The sequence below is a fragment of the Melozone crissalis genome, unplaced genomic scaffold (genome assembly GCF_028551555.1).
Source record: "Melozone crissalis strain CALT ecotype California unplaced genomic scaffold, PUWL_Pcris_2 ptg000008l_1, whole genome shotgun sequence".
NCBI lineage: Eukaryota > Metazoa > Chordata > Aves > Passeriformes > Passerellidae > Melozone > Melozone crissalis.
Genome location: NW_026535786.1, coordinates 11861353 through 11887953, shown reverse-complemented (window position 1 = coordinate 11887953; position 26601 = coordinate 11861353). Strand labels below are relative to the sequence as shown.

At 38.7% G+C, this 26601-nt stretch overlaps 1 protein-coding gene across 3 annotated transcripts in view; it reads left to right on the top strand.

The window, feature by feature from the left end:
• PRMT8 (protein arginine methyltransferase 8) overlaps nucleotides 1–24744 on the top strand; it is a 57513-nt gene extending 32769 nt beyond the window's left edge. For all 3 annotated transcript variants that reach the window (XM_054269652.1, XM_054269651.1, XM_054269649.1), the window contains exons 4-11: nucleotides 2544–2699; nucleotides 7583–7646; nucleotides 10721–10863; nucleotides 11247–11334; nucleotides 14411–14526; nucleotides 18987–19137; nucleotides 21400–21521; nucleotides 23303–24744. In XM_054269652.1, the coding sequence (XP_054125627.1) occupies nucleotides 2544–2699; nucleotides 7583–7646; nucleotides 10721–10863; nucleotides 11247–11334; nucleotides 14411–14526; nucleotides 18987–19137; nucleotides 21400–21521; nucleotides 23303–23386 (924 nt within the window). In that variant the 3' untranslated portion in view covers nucleotides 23387–24744. The remainder of the gene's footprint in view (nucleotides 1–2543; nucleotides 2700–7582; nucleotides 7647–10720; nucleotides 10864–11246; nucleotides 11335–14410; nucleotides 14527–18986; nucleotides 19138–21399; nucleotides 21522–23302) is intronic.
• Nucleotides 24745–26601: the final 1857 nt, after the last annotated feature.

Genomic DNA, 26601 nt, shown 5'->3' with positions numbered 1-26601 from the left:
CAGCTGCTGCCTTTGGTCAAGCAGCAAGGCCCAGTCGGGCCCAGGCACGTTCCATCCGCCAATATTGCTGTTCAACACCAATAGTCTGCCAATAACATTTTGCCATTGTAGCATTCAGAAATTCAGTCCAAAAATGGAAGACTATAGAGAAACAATTGAGTAGGAAGGAGGCCTAGGAGAAAATTTTGAAGATACATCATAGACCTTAAGTGAAATCGAGCTCCTGATGGAAGGATACAGCCATGTAGGTCTCAGGGAGTGCAGAGAGCTTCTTGCTGAGGCTGGGAAGTTTCCTCCTTGCCTGTAGAAGGTGTGCACTGGTAAAGGATCTGTGTCAACAAGTAAAGGAGCTGCTAGAGGAGGCTGGCAGGCTTTGAAGCCTCAGGGGCATGAGGAAGAGATTGACTAGATCTTCTCTGAGGGCATGAAGGTACAAGAGCCTAAAACCCCAACTGCAGTGAAAGCCGAGGCAGCCAGAGTCTGTACTTACCAGGTTTGGAAGTGGGGACTCCTCTGATGGTGAAGGCTGGAAACTTGTGCCTTCTGGGAACGAGAGGGAGGCTCTTGATCCACCTGCAGATCTCTGGCTACAGAATAGGGTCAGTGTCTTCATTGTAGCTGAGGGGCAGGAAGTTCTGTCCAACAAGCCTCCAGGACCAGCTGGCTCTGAGCCAGGCAGAGGCACTGGGAGCAAGTGACAAGTGATAGCTGCAAAGGCTCTCACCTGCTGGTACAGAGGCCCCATCTGCTGACAAGACCTCCTGCCAAGGCATTTGGATTTGGGACATTGTGGAGAGGCTGCTGGCATTTGTCCATCCCTTAGACCAGCCCTTAGAGCCTGCTGCTGTTCTGCATGAGCACCAGTGAGACCTGGAGCATAGCAAGTGTCACTGGGCAGCTCTCAGGATGATGATCAACAGCAAGGTGTGCCAGGTGGGTTTTTGCCTCCATTTCAGCAGCACAAACAAGGACTTGAGGAGAAATGTTACCATGGGATCACAATTGCTTGTGCAGCAGGTGTCAATGACAAGGTTTTGGGTTTTGTATCTATGGGACCCTTTTTGAGGATTGAGTTCTGCTAGGAAGAGATGAATCCACCTGAAAAATCAAGCTAAAAGGCATCAATATTAATACCTGGGGAGATACCACTAGTGACTGGCCTCCAGATGGATTTTGTGCTGCTCATTACAGCATTTTTGGAGCAGCAGTTCAGTCAATTCTCAGCCCACTGCACTGATCATTTATGCAGTCCATAGTTCATCCATTTTTCAATGAGGATGTTATGGGAAAAAATGTTGAAAATTTTGCAAAAAATCAAGATAAAAACCATTCTCTTCCTCATTCCTCTTCCCTCATTCACAAAGTTCATTACTTCACCATAGGAAGATACCAAGTGTTCAGTCATCTCCAAATCCATGCTGAACTCCCAGTTACCTTCTTGTTCTTAATATGTGTGGAAACAGTTTCCACACATGAGGGTGTACTCACACCTTTCCAGGGGTGATGAACTGCTGACACCAAACCATGCTTTATGATAAAAGTGGCCTTTTATTAATCTGCAGTTACTGAGCACACATAGTGTCCTGCCAAGACAGGTAAGTAAGTGACTGATATGTGTAACAATCCAGTTCACGATTGCCTCAGACTGCTGGGCAGTGAACGGATCCTTCTCATCCTGAAATTGGAAAACTCATTTGTCTACTTGCTTAAACTATGAAACTAGGCAATAGAATAAGCAAACCTTCAGCCTTCCAGACATAACAGAAGCATTTTCAGAAAACTAAAGTCTGTGTTGAATGGTCTACACTTCTCTTAAAAATGGCACCTGGGTCTTGAGCTGGGTCCTCTTTCTTGATGTAGTTTGACTGATGGATGTACAAGAGAAAGCAAGGTATTGATGGAATTAAATGAATGTACTGCTGCTATCAGTGCATCAAAAATGAGGACCTAACAATGGTATCTCAAACTAGTGAGATAGTAGTCTAGGTGATACATTAATATCTTCTGGAAATTGATCAGGAAAATGAGTGGAAAGAGCAGTGAGGGAGGACCTTACAATACAGAATTTCTAAGCTCTGCTGTGGGCTTCTGCCTCACATTGAGCAAGGTTGTCAAGCCTGCTGTTGTACAATGTCTTCTGGAACCATTTCTTTTCTGTCCGAAGAGGAACCTCAGAAGGTCCCTCCACTGAGGCTCTGGGCTGTGCATGATTTAGGAGGAAAGGAAAGTTTGGATTTCTGTATGGCTTCTGTCTATTCCCAGAGCAGTGCTGTGGTTAGATTACATTCTGCTTGTTGATTGTAACAGTGAAGTAATAGCAGAATAAAATTATACAAGGGACATCATGCTGCTTCTTAATAATTCAGCTCTAAGTAGCTGGCGTTTTACTGTTGCTTTGATGTGTGCACCCCAAAGTACTTGAGAAACCCTTCATGTTGGGTGTTAATAATGCCTAAATGACAGCAAGGGAATACATTCAGCAGCAGTGTGGAAGGCATATAAGCATTTCAAATAGTGACACAATCCTTTTATTTTCATCACAGGAAATGTTAAAAGATGAAGTGCGCACATTAACCTATAGAAACTCAATGTATCACAATAAACATGTTTTTAAAGATAAGATTGTCCTCGATGTTGGAAGTGGCACAGGAATCCTCTCCATGTTTGCTGCAAAGGCAGGAGCCAAGAAGGTATATGGGGTAAGAAGACTTTCTCTCACATTCTCTCAGTGTTTGTGCATTTTGCCTGACAATTTGGCTTTGTGATTTACCTTTTCTTACTTGTCTTGGTTTGAAATTCTACTCTCCAAGCTCATCTATGGCTTGGTCTATAGTGACTTCAGTCCAGTTCTGTTGTATTCTATGACTTGCACTGCTGCACCTTTTCCAAATAGGGATGTAAATATCTTTTCATATGTGAAACCTTTGGTGTTCTGGTACATATTCACATTTCTTCTTGGCTGAAAAAAAATGTTAAAGAGGCTCACTCCTACTCAGAGGGGTTAAGCGAACTATCTTGCTTTTTAAATTTTCAGGGTCTGCAACTTTGTAGTCTTGGAAACACATTTCCTTAATACACTTTTCCCTGCATATTACAACTCAGCAAATTGTGCAAGAAAGCATGTGCATGTTTTCTGTGCCAACAATAACACTTTTCAGAGGCAGAAGGAAATTATTACCTTAAATACATTGAACTTTAGGAGCATGAATGTGCTGTTCTCTGCAGAGAAGTCATTATGGAGAGGATAGATTTGCTTACTAAGTATATTCAAACTTATTTTTACTGACTCTAAAATGACAAATGCAGTTTCTTTTTGCTTTGGACTTCTGTTTGCCCTGAAGACATAATGCAACATAGAAAAGGGGAAATAGATCCTGTTTCTCAGTGTACTTCAACAAAATTGTTTACTAAAACTTAATTGGGTACATCTGTGCATTTGAGGACACTGATGTCACTAAGGACCCAAACTGTGTGTCTTTATTACTGGTAATGATACATGAAATACCATTTCAATTCTCAGGCTTATATTTTCAAAATCCAGTGTAACTTCTGAGTATCTCATTTGACTATCAGACTAGTGTCTGAAACTATAGATAGATGGAAAAAGTTTTGGAGTTTAAGCCCGTGATAGGCAGCTGGAAGGTATTTTCTTGTAAACCAACTATTATTTATTAATATGATTTATTACATCGAAGCCTCAGGGAGGATAATCCAGCAGCTTTCTGTGATGCAGAAATGCAGGTCTCATGCAAAGATGTTGCAGTGCTGTAGAAGTATAAGCATATACAAAATGATGGTGATGTGCTCCCACCTTCCCATCTCTCAGATCCCTGGCCATATGGTCTCCCTCCCTCCCTTGTGCTGGCACTGGTGCTTATCTGATTCTACAGTGAGCCAGCTCACTGGCAGAAAATTCACCAAGTAAAAGAAAAGCAAATACTTTTCCACATTTGTTGTTGTTGTTGGGAGGGGTTTTTTTCCCGTTTGGGTCTTGTTGTTTTTTTCCCCCATTGGACTTCTTTAGAGTTCAGTCCTTACCTCAGGACTTTATAAAGCTGAGTGGCACACGAGTGCCAGCTCACCGATGGACTGTTCATCGCTGAAGCTGGTGGGTGTGCAATCCATGGAACTTAGCTCTCAGAGGAACTCCCTTAGGTGTGAAACTTGTGCTACAGCCACAGAGTTTCAACCTTCTTGTCAGATGAGCTGTCTCACCCTGAACCCTGTACACGGCAAGCTGCAGAGTGGATTTGTGTTGGACAAGCAGCCATTTCAGACCTAGCAGTGGCTTTCTTATAGTCAAATTGAGAATTTATGGTCATATTTGCAGTTGGAAACTGTGAGTGTTCCATTTAAAAAGCAAACATTTGCCATGAGTTATTACATAGAGCTGTGATGTTCCAGTTTCTTCTCTACAGTTAAATGTGATTTTTCAAATAGCATGATGTGGAAACTGTTGACAAATGCAGAGTGTTGGTTTTTTGACTACAGAAATCACTCTCCTCTTACTCACACTTTCCCTCTTGGGGTTCAAATTCATCCACTACTCTGTCTGGTTCTTCTTATCCCTTCTTACCCACTGTTGGAACTTATTCCTTGCCACTGCCTAAGCCAACAGTTAGAATTATCTCTGGGTCTTCAAGAAATGTAAATCATAGAATCATTAACTTAAAGCTGCATCAAGTTGGCCAAGGACATGTCCAGTCCAATTTGGAAAATCTCCAAGTACAGAGACTCTAAATACTCTCTCAGCACCTATTCCAGGCCTACAATCAGCAGGAATTTCCTTTGCCACAGCTCATAATTACTGACTTTTGTCTTGTCCCTGTGCATTTCAGAAAAGAGTTTGACTTTACTTTCTTTGCAAGCCCTTTTGGGATACTTTTAGATTCCTGTTAGAATGGGGGGGATCTCTTCTACAACCTGAACAGAACCAGCCCCCTCATTTTTTGTTTTTTCTTCACCTGCTCTGAGCCCTAGCCCCTGTGGGAGGGTACAATGCAGTGATGTTAATCTAGCAGGGGAGCTGCTGTAAGAAATGTAGAGATAGAATTGACACATAGCTCTTGTTGCTTGGGAGGGGTCAGTGAGGGACACAAAAATACACAAAATATCCCTTGAAGCCTTGGTTCATCTGCTGCATTTAGTCATACAAAATTCAGGACAGTCATTGCAGTGAATTCCGTGCTATTTTCAGACAAACAAAACAGTGCAGAAAAGAAGGAGTTAAACAGACACAGAAAATGAAGGCTGATGTTAGATGTCAGCTGCTTTGTATAAAAAGGTGGTGATGAGGACACAGCCCAGGGGAAATCTGGGGATCTTGTGACTGTTTCAGGAAGAGACCACAGTAAATGAGAAGACATTTGCAGCAGTGGATTGAAGACTGAGAAGTAAAATTAAAGCAGAGGTGAATACACACACAGAGAACCAGATACAGCTGAAGCAGTTCAAGGGTCCATGCTGGGACCACTGCTGTTTAAGATCTTCATTAAGGACAATAGATGGTGGGATTGAGTTCACCCTCTGCAAGTTTGCAGATGACAAAAAACTGCTTTGTGCAGCTGATGTGCTTGAAGGAAAATAGGCCACACAGAGGAATCTTGTCAGGCTTGAGGAGTGGGCCTGTGTGAACCTTGTGATTTTCAACACGGCCAAGAACAGGATCCTTCACTTGAATCAGGGCAATCCTTTGAAGATCTCTTCAAGCCCAAACCGTCCTATGATTCTGTGATTATAAACTCAGGTACAGACTTTCTTTATTGGAACATGTGCTTTTCATAAAATCCAAACGCTTTGCTAAATAGGGCAGATTTGAGCAGATCACTGACTTGAAAGAAAACTGAGAAGAAAAATCTGACAACACCAATTTTTCCTCTATTTCTTCACCTGCAGAATTCAGTTTTCTTTTTTCTGAAATGGGTTGCTTTTTAAAATAAAATTCAACCACCGTATAGAGTCCAATTCAAAATACAGATGAATAGCTTTAGCCACCCTAAAGCAAGTTTTTTTCTGAAATATGTATTCCTTCATGAAACATTTAAATGTTGGGGGGTTTTATTCTTTTGCTTCTTTGCATCTGAAACTGATTTTTGGAAACTTGTTGTCATTCATGAGAGAGAACTTTTTATTTCTTTGCACCTTGTTCTTTAGAAAGTTTGGAAAGCAACCTCCAAACACCTACCTACGCCTGCTTTATTTAAAAACCATCCAAAATGGGCAATGGAATTGAAAATACCAGACAGATGTGAATAAAGGCAGGGAAAATGAGTATAATGGCAGTAATATAGACAGGGCACACAGTCCATACAGTTTACAGTAAGCGAAGAACCTGGATGGAGCCAAAGGATGTCACTCACCCCGAAGGATTTGTTCCTTGAAATCTCTGGCCTGGCACTCAGGTGCTCCTTTCCACAAGCCAGGTTTGGTTTATGCTCAGGCCATTGAGACACGTTTTAGGAATGGTTTACATCCAAAGGCAAGCTAAGCAGAATCAATGTGCTCCCGTGGGGACTGGGATTGATATGACTGCTATTATGTCTCGTGCACAATATAAAAAGAATAAAGGATCTGTGTGTCCTTGCATCTGCTGTCCTGCCATCTGTGAGTGCTGTCTCAGAGGTCAAGCACAATTTAGCTTTTAGAGATTAAATGGGATTCACTGGCTATATAAACCACTTCATTAGAGATAATATAGTTCTATTTGACATTCCCACAGGGGAATTAGGGAGACAAGGATTATACAAAGTAGTATCGTCTGTTTAATGCCGAATTTGGAAGAGGTAAATTAGGAACTGATTCAGTGACTACAAGCAACTTTGGCCTTCATGATTTTCAAGGGGCACAAAACCAAGAGAAATTCTTGGAATGTAGTTTTTCTCTTAAAGATATTAGAGGTCATTGCAAACATGCTTTTATGCTAGTACACAGATTTTACCAAGTTTAAGGGCAAATCTAAAACTCGGAGGCACTCTGTAATTATTTTCCTAGAAAAAGCACGGAACTGCTCAGAGAAAAAGCCATGCAGATCTGGATGTTATTTTAAACAGAAAATTTCAGTTCTTTCTTGTATGTTAAATTATTGCATTCTTTTGGAATAGCAGCTTTTCTAAAGAATATCGATTTTTCACATTGAAAACAATTGCTTCTTGGCATAGACCAGTATTTGAATTTTAATATTATTGAAAAAGTTTGAATGCATTTTGTTTTAAAATATATATGGAAATGTAGCATCATCCTAATTCATTCCGTTCTGCAGATTGTTGTGGGGGAGGAGGCAATACTCTGTAGTACCAGGAATAAATTAAATATAATTAATAATGGGGTTTTTTTCACATTTCAATAATTTTTAAAGCAATCTTTTCCACAGGAGCCACTTTAACTGAGACACAGACTGCAATTTAAATATTAAAACATCATTAATTATGATCCTCCCCACAGGTTTGATTTACTCTTTATCAATGGTTAAATGCTTTGTAGTGTCTTTGCTGCCTTCAGTAGATAATTTTCATTCACACAGCTGAGCTCTCTAACAGATAAATTGCTCTTTATCTTGCTTTTCTTTTTTTTCTTTTTTTCCTAGATTGAATGCTCAAGTATATCTGACTACTCAGAAAAAATTATCAAGGCCAACCACTTGGACAACAGTAAGACTTATATAATTTTTTTTTCAGGAAAAAGAGAAGATAGCTGTTTTGCTTTTGCTGATTAATTTATGTTGTGTGTTTTACATGTAAATGGTAGTTTTGCAGAATATACTTATGTAAATGCAAAACCAAATACCTTTTTCTAGGCACTACAATAATTCCTCACAGGGATTACTGTCAATTCTGTATTTATCAGAGATGAAAAAAGGAAATAGAAATGATCAATGGGAAGTTTGGTTTAGCATAGGAGAAGGAAGACTCTATATTAGAACTGAACTTATCAAATTAATTCTGCCATTAGAATTCCACCTTCTCTTTTAAACAGAATAGAAATACAAACACCTATACTGACATTCAAATTGAGATAAGGTTTAAAGCAAAAATTTTTTGCTAAGTTTTCTGACTCCCCACTTTAGGAAAATACGTTTTTCAAAACCTTATCAAAATGCACACTCACACAAATGAAAATGTTCAAATCATAAAATAAAAATATCATATAAAACTTTTTTGATTGAAAAGAAAGCTGATGAAATTTCCAAGTATGTGGAAAATCTAAATTAGAAAAAAACAACAAAAAACCAACCAAAACTTAGATGTAACCCCAGGCTGCTGGAAACCCTTAGCAAAAAATAATCCCCAACAAGTTCTATTTCATGCCTTCAATCCTCCTCCAAATCACAGCACTCAAGATATCTTTGTAACAACCTAAAAAGTCAGTCTTTTTTTAACTGAGGCTGTGAGACAGCTCCTGTTTAAAGTGCTTTTTTGTGAAGAGCTTGCCTTTGCTGCAGAGCAGGTCATGGCTGGGCTGTAGCCAGTGCCCCCACTTTCAGCTGTGTCTGCGCTGATGCTCTGCCTGCACATGTGCAGGAATGAGTTTCTGTGCTGGTTCACATCTGCTCTGATTTTTCTTGCCATCACTGGCAGTTTGTGACTACCCTGAGCTCTCTGGGAGGAATATTTATTGTACATTTGTTGGGCATTCAGGTGTTGTGGTGTGAAACAGCAGTGGTGTGGGATACAAGGGGCCAGCCAGCCTATGCAACTCTTGGTTCAGGAAAAGAAGGAAGCAAAGGAGCAGAAAACACTCTTTCCACAGTAGGGATAAGGCACTAAAGCAGTGAGGTGTGACCTCTGTGGTTGTCCTAAACCTTGGATGCAGAGGCTGTGCGTTCCCAGAACGGCTTTCATTGGCTAGAGACAGAAATAGCACACTGCAGATCAATTTGTGTTTGGATTTCCAGCAGAGGAGTTGTCTGTGAAGGAACCACTGTCAGAATACATTAGAAGGTTCCAGTGTTCTCCAGAAGGTGCGGAAGGTTTTTATCTCTGCTTTTTCCTCCTGTTTCTACAAGGAGAGAGGCACTGGGAAACTGTGGAGGCAGGAGCAGAGCCCTCTCCTTTGGGAGGAGACTTGGCAGGTTCAGCAGTCTGCCTGACTGCAGTTTGGTCTGCACACTGCACACCTGAACCAACATTTACACTTTCACACTCCACACTGACCCACATTCACTTCTATTTTAATGCAGCCAGGTACTGAGCCAAAGGATCTTGTTGCTCATGGAAATTTTCCTTTCCCCACACCCCCAAATGTTTTGAGCAATGCAGAGTCAGCAAAAGGGGCTGAACCAAGGGAAAACCCACTGCTTCTAGAACAGATACATGCAATACATCTGGGGACAGCATGATCTGTCCCCACATGATGCCTTATGAGGTGAAGGGAGGTGGGAGAAACCAGTGCTGCTGCTGCTGTTGCTTACACTGTGACTGTTCTGGGTATAAGCAGGGGGCTTCAAAGCCAGGTGTGTCCCTCTGGCAGCTGCCAACAGCGCTAAAATTCACTCCAAAAGAATTGGGGCAGTGGAAGTTCTTGGGAGAAAAGAGAACTAAAGAGAACTCATGGCTGGAGCTTATAGACATGAGGATTCTTCAGTATAACAAGAGATGAACTGTTGAATCACTAACTGTGAAAGAAATGAGATTAAATAATGGCAAAGAGAAGAGAACTCTGCTCTTTTCCAGTCAGGTTCCTCTTACAGCTGATACTTTGTGGTACCAGTCTGAGTCAGAGTGTTTCCAATTTCTCAGGGGGCCAGTCTGGATTTAAAATTTGCTATGCAAATAAAGTGGCCACATCTGGTTAGAGTAATACTAGTACTGCATGTATTTGGGAAAAACAAAACCTCCTTTTCCCTGGACTGAGTTCTAAAAATCATTCAACCCACACTTCCAGACTCGGCCAGCTAACCTAGTTCTAGCTGTTATATTAAATTAAATTACCTTAATTTTTCTGAAACTGAATGTTGACTATTTCATCAATAAAAACCGCTGTCATTTAAAATTGCCATTAATTAAGAGTAGTGAAGTAATCTTATAAATTAGTAATGGAAAGTAAAATATTCACCTAATTCCTAAATTTCAAGTTCATCTGTTACCTTTTCAAGGAAGAATCCAGAACCATGAGACTTTATCCACTGCAACAAGCAATAAAAGCATGAGAGAAACATACTCTGAAAATTATCTAGCACAAGCTGAAAATACATTTGTAAATAGGATTTCTTTTTTTTTTTTTAAGCAGGAATGAGTGATGACTTGTGTAGTGGTCCTAAAACAAAATTATTTGTTAGAACTGAACTAAATATGGCCCAGCATTCAAGCATTAGTGTTTAAATCTGCAGGGATGTTTAAATGCCTCTAAGTGGATTCTTTGCTATACTTGGTCAATGATCTAGAAATCTGCCAAATTTTAAAGGGCATTTTAAAATGAGATCATGCAGGTAACCAGGTAAGACCTATTTTTCTGTTGTTTTTAGACATGGTGGGGTTTTTTTTTTTGGCCTTTGATTTTTGCGTTGTTTATTTATTTTCCTTTTATACTGCTACTAAAATTGCTATTTATTATATGGACTCGGAATAGTTTTTAAAGTGTGAAGTGCATTGAGTCACGTGGAGTCATGCCTTATGGACAGGCATTCAAGAAGAGAATCATATTGAAAAGGTCAGCCTTACATTCACCAGTAAGGATCTTAGGTGTTTTATTATGTGAAACGTATTTCTTTGGATTCTCTTTTCAGTAATCACAATATTTAAAGGTAAAGTGGAAGAAGTTGAATTACCTGTGGATCAAGTAGACATCATCATCAGCGAGTGGATGGGTTACTGTCTGTTCTATGAGTCAATGTTAAACACAGTCATCTTCGCACGAGACAAGTGGCTGGTAGGTGCTCTGCATGTCGTGCTCCTCGCTGGAGCAGTCACCATTTACTTCCTGACTGCAAGCTTTCCCTTCCCTACTGTGGCCATAACGAGACACAGTCACATCTCCAAGTGCCATTTCCCAGGCTTTAACGAGGAGATGACAAAGGGAACCTCAGTGAAAGAGCTTTGCTTTTGATTAAGTGCTGGCCGGCCAAGTTTGCCTAGACACTGTCTAATGACATTGCCGCAGGCTGCAAGGCTAAAGCTGGTGTGCAAATCTGAAGGAAAACAATAAAGGCATGCAAGGGGTGCTTGTCTGGTTTTTGTATGTGCAGTTCAAAATGTGATGTCTTTGTCAGGTGAATAGATTACGAGATCCATTTCCCCACAATTCATCAACAGAAACCTGGAGGGCTAATGTTTCCAGACCGAGCTGCTTTGTACGTGGTAGCAATTGAAGACAGACAGTACAAGGACTTCAAAATTCACTGTGAGTAAGCACCTGCCAGTAACACTTTTCTGTGGTTATTTCCCTAAAATCTTTCATTTCCAGTAGCCTACTGTGGTCTCTGCAGGCCAGAATTCCAATATGAATGTGAACTCTGAGAAAATGTTGGTCTGCTGATAAGTTCAGGAAATTTGCAGTAATTTAAAGAGCACTAAGGAGAGATGCATGTATAAACTGATGAAGACTTCGCCTAGAGTTATATTAATGCCTCTAGCTATATTTAAAATGTGGATTAAAGGAGATTTAGTTTAGTTGTTGTTTTGATAAATACATAATCCATCATAACAGCCACAAAGCCCAGTAATATTCTTTTGCCATTCAGGCCCTTATTTTTGTTTTTAACATAACAAAAATATAAAAGTAGTAAGATGCAAATAATTTGTACATGTGAAGAAATAAACCTAGAAAAAAATTATATCTCCATGATTGCTTGTCAAAAAGAAAAAAAAAAGCCATAACACATATAAGTTTTTAAAAAATATTTAATGTGAGAATTTTTAAATTAAAAATAAGGATCAGAAATTTAAATTTCACTTATATGTTAAGAAAGGGTTCTAATTTTGGGGTTTTTTATACTTCATAGATGCATAAAATTGACATTTCCTTTTCTTTTAAAATGTTGGGAGAGTTTCCTTGAAGTATCATTGAATAACTGGTGCTGTTAGTGACATCTACAAGTGACCTAGTCCAGACTCCTGCTGTGATCAAATGAACAAGTTTTACATTATTTCATTCTTCTTTTCAACATTTCTTGATTTTATTTATTTTTCAAAGCTGAGCAGTTTCACTTAAAGGTATTTTTCATTATGGGAAAAAAATAACCACAAAATTCCTAAGCAGATTTATTAACCAAAGATACATGTGAAAATTTGGGTTAAATTAGTGAGTTCAGACAACCTTTAAATAAAAATGCCTAACTCCTCATTCCTTGACTCTCACCTCCTCCCAGAAAAGAGGCTTGGTGTTTTATAATCAAATTCAGTGCTAATACACAGAACTGCCAGTTGGTCAAAATTGCTATTTTGGGTCAAAAGCGAGCCCAGTGCAGTGGGGCGGTGACAAGAAGTTTCTGTAGGTGCCAGGAAGGATTATATCTCCCTCTCAAGCACAGCCTAGATTTTTCTCCTCAGCTATGTGATGACCTTGACAGTTAAACTCCTTACAAAATATACAGACTCAAATGGATATATGAGGCATCCATTCTGTAAAGGAATCAGAGCCATTTTAGCCTAGAATCTTTCATTTTGCTTTTGAACGCCTTCATTTCTAGACTTTAATATTTTTCTTTTCTCACAGACAATACATCTGTTTTCAAATTGTTTCATTTTGAGCCATGTGAAAAAATGTACATTTTTTCCTCTTCTAAAATGTTGTTTTCCTTTAAGACACCTTACTTTCTGATTTCACTTCTGATTTCCCTTCCCCCCCTTACCTTATATACCTCTGTGTCTGCAGTTATTTCTGTCCCACTATCTGCACCACCATCTTCTCTCCTTTCCATTTCTAAATCCTTGATGGTGTCTCCTTACATTTCAATTTTTCATCTTTTTCTCTCTAAAGGAGGATAGTGTCTTGCCTTCATATGAGATGCAGACTTGAGCATTTTAAAGAGCGTTCAAGAACCATTATATTGATAAAGAAATGATGCAATATGAGGTTTCTAAAAAAATCTAACTTCTGATTTTTCTAACTGAAGATTAATGCCAGAGAGCACTACTACAGTCAATTACTCTGATTTACTGCAAAATGTAAAACATATAATTTTATTTTTTACCTCCTGTGACAGCTCTCTCCCTAAGACAGATTGGGCCACATATTTCAAAGGTATCCCATGTGGGCTGAGGTGCAGTAAATTATAGAGGCCTCAATAATAAATAAAGAATTAATAAGTTGTTTCTTCAGGGTTTCCTAGTTAATCTTTTCTGAGTAATCACATAAAAATATATGACTTTTTAAAATGTAATCTGAAGTTCTCACACGTTCTTGATGCCTGACACAAAAGTTTCAGCTCCCATGAAATGTTGAGAAATTCACAACCCAATAAAGAGATAATAAAGAGATATCAAAGAATATTCATGTCCATGTTTTTCCAATTTAGAAATATGCAGATTTTTATATCACATGACATTTTCTGTCATACTCCTCTGGAAACCCCAGTAGCTCAAATGCTATGCTCTGGAAAAAAATGAGACACTTCAAACATGCTCACAAATGTGTTCTGTTTACTTTGTTTTTTGTTCAAGCCATTTATAAAAACACTCATGGTATTCAGTTTAGATGTTGAGATGAAGCACTGAATGGACCTTGACTTACATGCTTCAGAAGACAAAGATTTCACTTGTTTGACAGTTCTTGTTTTCACTTTGTTAAGCAAACTTAAAAGCAAAGCCAGTGTACTTCTTCATTTCTCAATGTTTTCATTTTGTGCAAAAAATCCTCAACATGATAAGAAGCATCTATTGGAACACTCAGAAGAACAATTCAAATATAGAGGATTGGCATGGCTTTTAAATCTTTTCAAAGTGAACCTTTTGCTTTTCTGTCATAAACTTGGAGCCCCAACTATTGAAACACCTGCAATTCTACTCCTGCCAGTAATTTTCTTGCTGAAACTAAAACTACTAAAATAATCAAAAGAGAATGTGAACTGCCAACTGAGTGGCAATCTATGAGGAAAAAAAAATAAAAAACAACAACAAAAAACAAAAAAAAACCCCAACACTCAGCCTGGCATCAGATTATTTTGGTCAACAATCACAAGCATCTAAAGCCACAGAAATCATTGACAAATCTCATATAAAACAGTTTTGGAGACACCAAAAAATAAGGGCCACTTGTTCAAAGATATACATTGAGGGCTTATTTTGCCATAACTGCATTATCTGTAAAATAGCAATGATGACATAGATGCCCTAGCTGGGGCAGGGAGCAAAGAGCTGAAGGAGACATCTGAAAATTAGGGGATGGTAGAAATTCTTTCAAAAGAAAAATGTTTTGAGAAGCAAAAAATATTTTCTATTATTGCTGCTGACCTTGACAAATCCATTTGCCCTGACAGGGTGGGAGAATGTGTACGGCTTTGACATGACCTGTATTAGGGATGTTGCCATGAAGGAGCCCTTGGTGGACATAGTAGATCCAAAGCAAGTGGTGACCAACGCCTGCTTAATAAAGGTTTGGTAATTCTGAATATACCTCACTGTGACTGTTTACACCCAGCTGCAGGGCTCTTTTGGGACCTGCTGCTAATGTTTTGCTTGCTTTGAAGCAGCTGCAGAAGGGATCATTGCAGAATGCTAGCACGTTAGGAAGGAAAATTGTGCAGTTTTAGATTAGCCAAGTCTTGCATGTTTCACATGCTCAGTATTGTCACATGACCTGAGCATGAACACTGATACCTTGATTTCTTATGGAATTCCCAAAAGCAAGATGCTCCTTGTGTCTTACAAATTTTACTTGTGCAAATACTGGATGAAGAGAGACATGGTATATTTAGATATGAATTTGAATTGCCCTGCCTTTTAGTAAATAGAGGTTGGAAATTACTGATTGAGCACTGCTGAGGAGAAGGGGTAAATGATTCTGTTTGCAGTAAGAAAGTCTTAAGCATCAGTTCTGAATTGATGATGAAATAATTAAATGCAGAACATGTGATCAGAATTGGAACTCAATTTATTTCTCTAACTTCCTAATTCTTAGCCTTATATAGAATTCTCTCTCAGCCCCAACATCTGCACCCAGTTTTAACTGGTACCCTGCTCTGCATGTGAGACAGAAAGGTCACTAAATCCTGTTCACAAGATCATGTTAAAAATGAAGGAACTGCCTGCAGGAACACTTGAAAGATCTAAAATTCCCTTCAGGTGAAGGAATCCTCATGTGGGACAACTGTCCTGAACAAGGCTGTCTGCATCAATAGCACTGGTAGTACCAGGTCCATGAATCCAAGAGCTCGTTTATCCCAAAGAATTAGTTCTATCTTTTCCCTTTCACTTTTTGCCAGTGAAAAACACAGCACTAACTATTCCCATATGTAAAAGGGAAAGCTGTGCTTCCAGTCTGCAAAACCTTTACTGAAAGCAAAGGAACAGAAGCAGAAACTCTGCATGAGTACGAATGCATGCACAGTCCATCTGCACTGAGGGGAACACAAGATGGCTGTGCCTGAAAACAGCCTCAACCAGGGCGATTTAAAATTGCAGCACACACAAAAGAAACAGCTATTTAGACTCTATGAAATACGTCCAGAGAGAAAGAGATCAGGGAGCAAAATGGGTTGGCTGCTCTGGAATAAAAAGCTGCACGCCCTTAATTGAAGTGCAAATCCAATGCTTTATTTAGAAGGTCTTTGAAAGTAATTTCGTTTAAGATGACGGACAACAATTTTCCAAGTGTTTCTATTCTGGTTTTATATTTAGTTTTGACATCTTTTGTCCATAAACTGAATGGTGCTGTACCATGTAGAGGCACCATGAGAGCAAAGCAGGTAATAAGTACTCATGCACAAACCACCCTCCATTCCAGAATCAGTTGCTAATCTCACAAACTGATCACTAAGCAAAGAAAAAATTGCCAATGAAAAGCATGAAGGAGGGAGATTTGTGTTCAAGATAGCAATATGAAAGCAGGAAAAACAGGTTCTGTAGTTATATATTTTTTAATTTAATTTATTTTTGCACATGGTTTATTTATATAAAATGCGTTTCTTTTCTCCTGAAAATATTTGTGAATTCAGAGAATAATATTAACCTAAGAAAACATTTGAGAATAAACAAAGCCATAATGTTTAATTATTCAAATGTTTTATTACAGCACTTTTGGATAGCACAGCTTGTTCATATTAGATTCACAGAGGGATTTTTAGGGTTGTGTTCAACCCAAAGCAGCTAATTTAGGGTGCCTACCAGATGAGTCTGGGTTCTCTCTACATTAGTCATTGGATGGACCAGTCACTAGATACATTCCTCAGACACCAGTCAGAGCCTTGTGCTTCTGCAGTTATTTCAATTATTCAATTTTAATTTAGATGCTCTGAACGGTTCTACAAAATCAGCAAAATAAAACATCAACTGTGCATGCTGTGTAGCCATGGCACTTACCAGACATGCTGGAGACTTGTGTAAAATTTCCTCTTTTTTACTCCTCAGAAACGGGATGTAACTCAAGTCCTGAATGCTTTAAGGAACTTTAGGCACTGGACCACAGGCGCGCTAGGGATGGTGCATGCAGGGAATGCAGCATCCTCTCTGCTGTGAGAGCCATTCTCTTGTGCATGATCTCTTAAATACATCTGAGGGACACAGGAATTGTCCTGCCAAATATGAATCCTGTGTTTAACATCCACAGCAAATCAGCCAGGGAGAGTAGTGAGAACAAAGCATCTTCAAACCACCAGAATCAGTAAGTGAACTCAGGAATAAGTGTACAGGTGTCCTGATGGGGGCCTACTGCTTTCAGTAACACTGCCCAAAAATACGGAGAAGTTTGTTTCATACTTAGTAAAACAGTTGTGTTTTCTTCTCTGATCCAAAAACAAACAAACAAACAAACAATCAAATGAAAGAACTCCATCAAATCTGGACATCCACTGAGATTTGTACATTTAGCTTATTTCCATGCTCACAAAGTCCTAGCTGAATAGCCTGACTGTCTGGGAAGGAGAACAGGAAAGATGTGCCATGGCACTCTAGAAGCAACCTTAACTGCAGTTTCTATCATTTGTCTCCTGTGCAGTTAGCTGTAATGAGTGTTGCCATTTTATATAAGAATATATGGTTGCCAGAGTACAATTCAAGATCACCAAAACCAGACTTGGCCATTCTCAGAATTATATTAATTAATAAAAAATGTCTCTTACCTTGTGTTGTATAAAAGCTACGTTTCTGTCCTAAAATAGAAGGACTGAAAAAATGACCAACAGTTTATTTAGGATATCTGTTTAATATTTTTGAGAAATTTCTACTGACTTCTCTAATGAAAATATTTCCTAGTGCTTTTGATTCCACTTTACCCAGCACAGCAAACACAGCTCAGAGAGAGGGAGCTAGCTTCCTTTTTAAGTGCCTCATCACTAGACTTAAGTCCCAATTTCCCCACAGTGAGATCACTAAAAAGACACTAAAAATTACAGAAGTCTGCAGCTATCACCCACCAGTCCAGTTTAGCTTGGCAAAGCAAATTTTGCAGGCTGCTGTGGAACTCTGCCAGGAGACCTCAGAAGTTCTCATTCCTACCATGCTTTTTTCTTACCCTCTTTTGAGGGGGAAAAGCCAAAAACATTTTAAGATTGTCACAGCTTTAAATGACCAGTTATATGCATAGGTCACATAGGATAAACACTAATGCCTCAGGGTGTCGTTGCAATGCAGTAGAGTAATTTTTATTATGGTTAAGTTGTTCTTGAACAATAATGTTAACCAGACAGGCCAAAGCTATGGCTTGCTTAAATCATCTCCCCATAAGTCTTCCTCTTCCAAGTCTCAGAAACACATATGTGGTCCATGCAGAGACCTCAGTAACTGAAATATGGCTGCATCTTTCTATGTCTCTTTTTGCAGTACTACCTTAGATTACAGAGGGCAATTTCTGCACGAGCCCTAAAAGAGGCTAAAAGAGCCCTCTAATGGGCAGTCTGGACTCTGCTCTCCCTTCTTGCAGTGCAAGTCTTCAGAAATGCTGGTGAGGTCAGACATGCAATTCCTGACTTCAGCTGGTAGAGAAAATTTGGATTTCTGCCTACAAAATTCTCTTTTCCTGTATGCATGAGCAATAAGGGTACCAGAGCAACGAGAGTGAACAATGAAGTAACCAGAAAGTGCACACATTTCCCACAGCATTAGAATAGTACTTCAGACTTAGCATCCTCCCTATCATCACTACAACTTTTGGAAACAACCTAGATAAAAGCAGTACCTAGCTGGGAAAATCAGATCCATCCCAAAAACACAGTCTAAGCCTTGAACAGTGGGATTTAAATATTCATGGAAATAAGCAATCCTGAAGACTACATTGTCTCTTCCAACTACTGCCATCAAGCCATAGTATGATTGACATAATTTGTCTGTCTTGTTCAATAGCAAGGTCCCTGTGCTCACTGTTTGAAATCAGTTACCTGAAACAGAACTAGAAAACATCACCATCAAAAAGAAGGCCCCTCTTGTGCCTCAGATGTTTTGACTGCTTGACACTGTCAAATCGCTTTCCTTTCCAGAGATGCAAAACCAAATAAGGATATTTTTATTAAAAACTCAACTCTGGCATCTTTCCTCATGCTGACAGTCCCTGATGATAAAAGATCTTGAACTGGACCTATATATCCATTTCAACATCTACCTGTATTTATCAGAGCACCTTTTTAGCCTGATTTTCCCCAGCTCCTACAGCCCCTCCCTGCCATTCCCAAGAACACACACTCTTCAGTGAGAGTCCTCTCTCTCAGCTTAGTCAGATAACTGCCTCATTTGCTCATGATTTGGTATATTAGAATACACCTCTGATTGCTTACAGTTTTAAAGAGCTGCCAGTCATCTTTGTGTCTGATCATTAAATGAAATACTAACGCACCTCATTTTAACACTTAACCTGAGAGTCACAGACATCTGCATGTAAATGTCATTTCTTTCTCCTCCAAACAGGAAGTAGATATTTATACAGTGAAGACTGAGGAATTGGAATTTACTTCTGCATTCTGCCTCCAAATTCAACGTAATGATTACATTCATGCTTTGGTCACCTATTTTAATATCGAATTTACAAAGTGCCACAAGAAGATGGGATTTTCTACAGGTAATCTGTATTTCTTTTAATTTCATTTCTGTTGCTATCAGTCTATCAGTGCTGCTGGTTAGATGGTACAGGAAGGTTTAATGTACCACCACATTTGAATTTCAGTGATAAAAACTATTGTAATTTTGGGGGTGGTGAGCGGGATGGGGAAAGGACAACAGCTCTTAGGAATTCTGTGGAAACAGAGGCAGAATTTCACAATGGCTATCAAGCTTGGAGCTCAGCAGGAATTATGACCTGTGAATGTATGTCCCTCGCCAGTTATATCTAAATCCTGTGTCAAGTTTCTCAGATTAGACAGAGAATTATCAACTCAGAGAGAAATAGCAGCTCTGCATCCGAGTTTTCCACAGATCCAAAACCCAACAAAGCTTGCCCCAGAGCCTAGACCAAAACTACCATTTTCTCCAAGCTATAAAAACACACATACTGATTATGTGAGTTGTCTCTAACAACCCAGATGTGAAACTCTAACTTGCCTTGGTGAGCAGATATTTAAAGGAATAACTCCATTCCCTTAAGGCGTTGTTTACCAGACTGAATAAACCAGAGTGTCTTGCAATAAATGCAAAAACCTCATCCTGTAGACAGCCTTTGTCTAGACAGGAGGGTGAAGTGTTTCTCTGCCTCTGTTCAGTTTATCATGATATGGCAGGTGCAGAAGAATTACTCCATGAAAAGATTGTTTGGCCATCTGCTGCTGGAGGTCACTAATGTGTAGAAGACTGGTAAAGATTCTCAGCTGCTGTCTGTTGGCAAAGCTGCACTGAATTCAGTAAAATTCACCAGTTTGTAGGACATGTCAAAACATGCTTCATTGATATGTATTTTTATAAATTATGAATTAGTGTTTAATTTGGGGTGGACTTGGAGACCTGGGCCTGCCTTACACACACCCCCTGTTGTTAGGGCACAAGTTCCCAGTTATGTCAGGCTTTTCTGGGGAACATGGCCCTACACACCAACTACGCGGGTGTGTACAAGGCAGCAGTTATGACTTAGAATATAAATTCAATTTTGTTTCAGTCTGACATGTTTTCAGTTAGAAATTTTACATAGCCATGTCCAAATGGTAAACAGTCTGGATCAGAACTCCTACAAAAGATATCTCATTTAACAATTGGGATTAACAGTCATTAAAACTGCCTGGACACATAGACAGAATTTATCTGGTAAAATCCTTTTCCTTTTGATGATACCAATTTTCCAGCACAGTTTCTGAAAAAAGCTGGTTTGTAAAGGTCTTCTGATGCTAGAATTTTAGAAAAGAGTTAAAAATTCCTGTCCTGCCAGTTTTTTTAAAAAGCATCAGTATTTCCCCAGTCACAAACAATTTTCAAAGCCAAGTAATTTTTTTGAAACATTGATGCTGAAAGGAAATAAAATCATTATTTTATTAAAGTGTTAATAATGACACCATACAGTGACCTTATGTGACTGGGGGATACAAATAGAAGAAAAATAAATTTATCAGAGGCTTTTTTTGCCAAGTTAGGAAGTCTTTGAGCTCCTACAGCTATTCTTACGTTCCTAGATGCTCTTCACTGCAAGAATGGTAGGAACAAAAAGTGACCAGTACAAGATCATTAGGCACTGCTCAAAGATTGAAACTTAAATCAGAAATAGAACCAAAGAAGTAAATTAAAAACCTGAAATAGCAAAGGGTCCTCAAAGTGATTCTGCTAAGCAAGACTAGAAATTAATTTAGATCAGTTTCCATCTCTGGCAAATTGCCCAAAATACCTTTTAACAGTCCCAAAAGAGATCAGGGTGCAAATGCCCTTTCATCCGCTCTATCCTGGAAACTAAAAAATTTGCTGGTTTGGGATCCCTACTCAAATGTTTCATCTGCAGCACTGCGATTAATAATTTTTGATGGACCTTTCCTTCATGCTTTTTTATCATTGCTTTTTGAAGTAATTTTGATTTCTGAAATTCAAAGCACTTAGTGGTAAAGATTTTCCCAATTTGAACATGTGTGGGTTGAAAGAAAAGCATAAAAATGTGCCTATCCTGCCCTGTAACCCTTTTTGTGGAATCTTTCTTGCTGGGTGTGATTCACATCTGACACCTTCCAGTAAAAATTGGAAGACAACTCCCAGACAGCCAACAGAATTGTGTTCTAAAGCATATTTCATAATATAGTACATAAAGTATTCTATGAAAAGAAAGAATTTTTCATAATTGTTTCCAAGTCATAATTTGATTTGCAAGGCATTTAAGAAATTTCAATAAGCGATACCCATATATATGTATTTTTAGCACCTGATGCTCCTTATACTCACTGGAAGCAAACTGTCTTCTACTTGGAGGACTATTTAACTGTGAGACGAGGAGAAGAAATCTATGGGACTATATCCATGAAACCAAATGCAAAAAATGTGGTAAGTCAGCATCCCTGATCCTAATTCCACCTCTACTGACCACAAGCTATGATCAACAATAAAGAAAATGCATAGAGGTAAAACAATGAGTGTGCTGAAGGCATTCATGTTTATTAGGAAGAGCTCCAGTCAGAGCCTCACCAAAGCTGATGACAGCAGTGGTAAAGCAGTGCTAATGTTACAGAAGTCAGCCTGCAAGCAGGCTAGCATGGGAAGGGAGACAGGATTCAGATACATCACTGAGTCAGCTGCCCTCTGCAATCAGCTTTACTCACATTTTGTGACGCAAGCAGGCAAGGGGTTTTTCACAGTGTCACTGAAATCAGTGGAAAGATCCCTTCTGCCAACACAGGGTGATCAAGAGTAAGCACTTCAGTTCCACATCTATGGGCACTGAGTGATTTGCCACTCAGTGCCCAAGGACAGTCCAACAGGAAATTAAGTAACACATTTCAGAGGAATGCTTGTATGGACTCACTGATCGAATGTACTTGAACTCAGTAACTGAGTGAAAATGTTGCTTAAAAATTGTGCCTTTGCATAGAAAATAGAGATGCTTTATTTAAGACTAAAGCAAAAGTGTGATGGATATGACACTACCATGACTGCTGAAAACTTCCTCAGTTTCTCTGCTATGGGTTCAGTCCCTCTAGTGCTTCTTTTAACTGGTAAGGAGACTGTGAGACACGGTCTGCTAGAAAACCTATGGCTGGGTAGAACAAAACATGAGAATTATGGCTTCTGGGAGAAACACTGAACCATTGTCTGCCAAAAATCTTCAGCAGTATCTCTTCATTCTCTATTACAAAACAGCAGTTAAAATAACCTGTAATCCATCTATGCAGTTGTAACTGTTGAAAAATTGCATTTGTTAACTGCAACAAATCTTAACATTTCATTGTCTTCCCTTTTTTTACTCCTTTCCATTTTTATACCAAACACAGATTGGATATGGTAGTGTTGATACAGAGGGAGAAAGAAACATAAAATAAACTTGGCATTAAAACAAACACATTCACCCCTGAGGCTACTTGCTGAAAGAGGAAAATAATCTGTTTCCCCACCCTTATGTTGTCCTAAGGGGACAGGAATATTTTCTTTTGGTTTGAATGTATCAATTTTCAGTGAGGGGAAAAATGAATAAAATATCTCAAATTTCTTCACACAACAGTAAGCACCTGAATGCAGATTTGGGTGCTAAAATAAATGTGTTCTTGATAGTTGTCATAAGACAGAGAGACCACCTCGGTTCAAAAGGATTTGCTACTGCTTTGTTCTTCTGAAACATGAAGTTTTTCAAAAGCTTGCATAGACACAGCTTCTTTCTGTAGGGGTGTGTAGTGCCTCTTCCCTATAAACGTGTCATTATAAGATAAAAAATGACTGTACAATGGGAAGTTTACTAGATCTATTCTGCAACAACCCCCTAGTGGGAAGGCCCTTTGGCCTAAATTAAGAGCATCTCAATGGGAGATAAAAATTTTGATAGGATACATATGATAACAGCATTTCAGAAGCTTCCTAAACCAGGAAGTAACCAGGACATTAAATCCACTTCAGGAAGCGTATAGAAATAGGACCTAAGCACAGATTGTATGGTGAATGCTATTAAACATCTTACAGCCTGCTTTCTCAGTGTTAGCACCATTTAAAACCAGAAGTTAGAAACCACCACAGGAATCTTTTGAATCTGCTGGTCTTTTCAACCCAAGCAATGATAACTGAATTAATACAGTAAACTTATGGTCTTACTTACATGTTGCATTTAAATCTTTTTACAGCGTGACCTGGATTTCACAGTAGACTTGGATTTTAAAGGACAGCTATGTGAAATGTCAGTATCTAATGACTACAAAATGCGTTAGCAAGAAACCTCGCAGAGAGATGAAAAGGAGAATTTTATCAAGTCTTGAACTGCTGAGCTTCAAGCTAGGAACAACTGATCACAAGATTATTATATTAAATACTAGAATGTTTACTCTGATGGAGGGTGGTAACCTGATCTTTCTTGCAGATAGTACAGGGGGCTGGGATCCCACTGTGAATGTACAGTATACAGAACTGTAGCTTTTGTTAAACATAGAAAAAAAAATAAGCAACAGTCTTGAGTGTTCTGGTTAACTTTAGGATGGCAGAAGATGCATATACAAATTGTATTACTTACTGTGAATTTCTGGTTCTTCCAAGCTTTGCATGTTAAAGATGATTAGGGCAGTTTTCTCACTATGAAAGACTACTACAGCACATTACTGTGATAGTATTACTGGACTTATATTCAATATAAATGAATATATATATATTGTACATGAGGAAAAAAAAGTCATTTCATAATAGGAATTTGTTTTGTGATTATTTAATTCTCATTACGCAGTTATGGAAAGATACTGATGTTACTACTCTAGGCAGTGATATATTCCATTAACTGTCCAATGTTATAGCTTTGGTAAATATTCCATGCAAAGTGTAGATAAGAGCTGGGCATTTACAGGAAGTTCAACAACTATATTTTTGAATGTCCTCTGAAAATGTGGACCATTAGTTTTGAAATTCACCTTCACAACTGGATGTCTGTCAGAGCTTTAAAAAACATTAGCTTTTTATCCTTGAAAATATTCTGTGGTGAGTTTTTATAGCTGGATTTTGCATGAGACTTTCAGAAATCAGACACCTAGTATTTAAATGTGATGAATGCAAAGTCTCTGAAATGGTGGATAATTCATGCTTCTTGCCCATGCCATATTTCAGTTCTTTGCAAAATTCTTAATACAAAATAATTTTTAAAAAATAGGAATTCGTGTTACCTTTTGGTGATGTTTTAGATAAGTTTTAAATTGCAAATACTATTCTCAAGAGTGCAGTCATTTGCAGGAGCAAGTTAATGTCTTTAAAAAAAATGTCGATGGCTTCTGATATTACTAAGATGTCTGTAGCTTTCCCATCCCCTTGAGTCCCTTGTTTTTCATACCAAATCTCCTGCTTATTGTTAAAATATGAAGTGCTTATAATTCCTCATACGTATGTATCAGGTCTTTTTACTATATGAATGTGGGCCATTTAATCATGTGTAATTCATCAACTGCATCACCAGTCCTATCGACACATTTTCCAGTCTGTCTGGCATTAGGCACTAAATCATGTTCTATCTTGTACTGGATAAGATTGACTAGTTTTTTGCCTAAAAATATTTTTAATCACCTGCAAATAAAGCATACTTGAAGATGTATTTTGCCAGTATTTGTCAACTCCTCGTTTTTTAGAAACCTGTTTCTATTGATTTTCCCTCCACAGAAACTGTACAGTGCCTCCATTTTCTTATGGTTTTAAGAATATGATCTGGGGATTTTATCGAATGGTATCTATGTAGAGTGAAATTAAATTGTAATTCAGCAGTAAAAGATACTGTTTGCAATTTAGTTCACCACTGTTGTTTTAAAGCTTCTTTCATATTTTTGGATTGAGGATGAACAACCTACCTAACAAAATCGAGCTTATCTGTGAAATATTGCTGTCATTTTCAGGGAATGAGTTCAGCTACTCTTTCAGTAATGGACTGGGAAAAAAACATCTAAAAGTCCCTTTCTAGTCCCTTTCTGTGATTCTAGGAATTTTAAGTAAGGAAATCTACCATAGTTTCTCTCAGACCCTCCATTTATGTAAAAATCCACTCAAACAATGTTTTCATATTCTTCTTTGCCACTAATCACTGAGATATCTATTACTGAAAGAGGAAAGACTTTTACTTTGTTTGCCTAAATTATACTTTGAAAGCATTTCAAACCATCCACTTCTCTAGCCCACAGCATAAATATTTAATAACTTTAATATTAAAAGAATAATAAAGAAGGGGGGGAAAGTCTCATACCTTATTTAAAACAAAACAAAAAAAAATTAAGAAAAATAAAGAAAAAAAGAGAAAAAAAGAATAAAAAAGGAAAAAAAAATATTCCCAAGGGTCTTTACTGAGAATGTTTCATTTTTGCCTCACAGAAAGCACTGGTCAAGAAGCAGCAAAAAACCCCCACTTGATCAGAATAGCTCATTAACCAATTTGAGAAGTATTTAAGAACTGCTGTACATCGATTTCTTTCAACTGTTGACAGTGAAGTGTTGGTCCCTCTTCAATAGTGGCCACCTTGCCACTGCATTCACTTCAGTGTTGCAGGATTACATCCTGACTGATACTGTTAATGGCACAGTTCTGAGGTGGTCACCACACCTCAGGCACATTCCATCCTGGAAAAATAGCTTCTGCTTTTCTTCATATCAAAAAAAAAAAAAATCATGTATTTCTCCACGAGAGAAAGAACTGAGAGTGTCTACTGGAGTGCTGAGTGCCTTCAAATCACAGTGATCAAAAAGCAAATGCAGGCTTGCAAGGTCATTAAAGCTGTTACCTACCAACAAGGTTCTGAAAGCACCGGTGAGTTCCGCACACACAGCATTGGTTAGGTCAGCATCAGTGAAACAGGTATGCAAAGACCTCGCAGGTCAGGTGCAATCAGCTACAAGGCTTTCCTCAGCAATCCAAGTCCAGGTAACTACCACACAGTCTGAGCCTCATTTTCTCAGGGCTTTAATAAGAAGGTTTCCCGTGGACCCAGGAATGAACCAAAGCCACTAATTTTCAAAGTTTTGCATTAAGATATAATGACAAAATGACGGTTGAGAGCTGAAACAGACACGTGTTTTAAAGATTTAATTCCCTTCCCACAGACAGGAAAAGAAGATCATGAGCTGAGGACAGAGCATGAGAAAGAAACAGAAATACAGTATTTACACAAAAGACTGTCCCTGATGAGTAACACAGCGCTGGAGAAAAGAGAAAGCAGGTCGCTTCTGTCTTGACTCTAATCTTAAGGCAGAAGTATTAAAGCACTCCTCAGGGATTGTTCTGTCACTTGAAACAAAAAGGAGCATTCAAAAAAAGCTCCATGCTGAGCATGCCTCTAAAAGACACAGTGGGCAATTCACACTTGCAGTTCTTGACAGGATTAAGGAAGTAGTCCCTAGTGTTAGGGGGGACACTGTATTCCCAAGGTTCTCTACAGAACAGCATAGTATGGCTCTATTCTCATAAGAG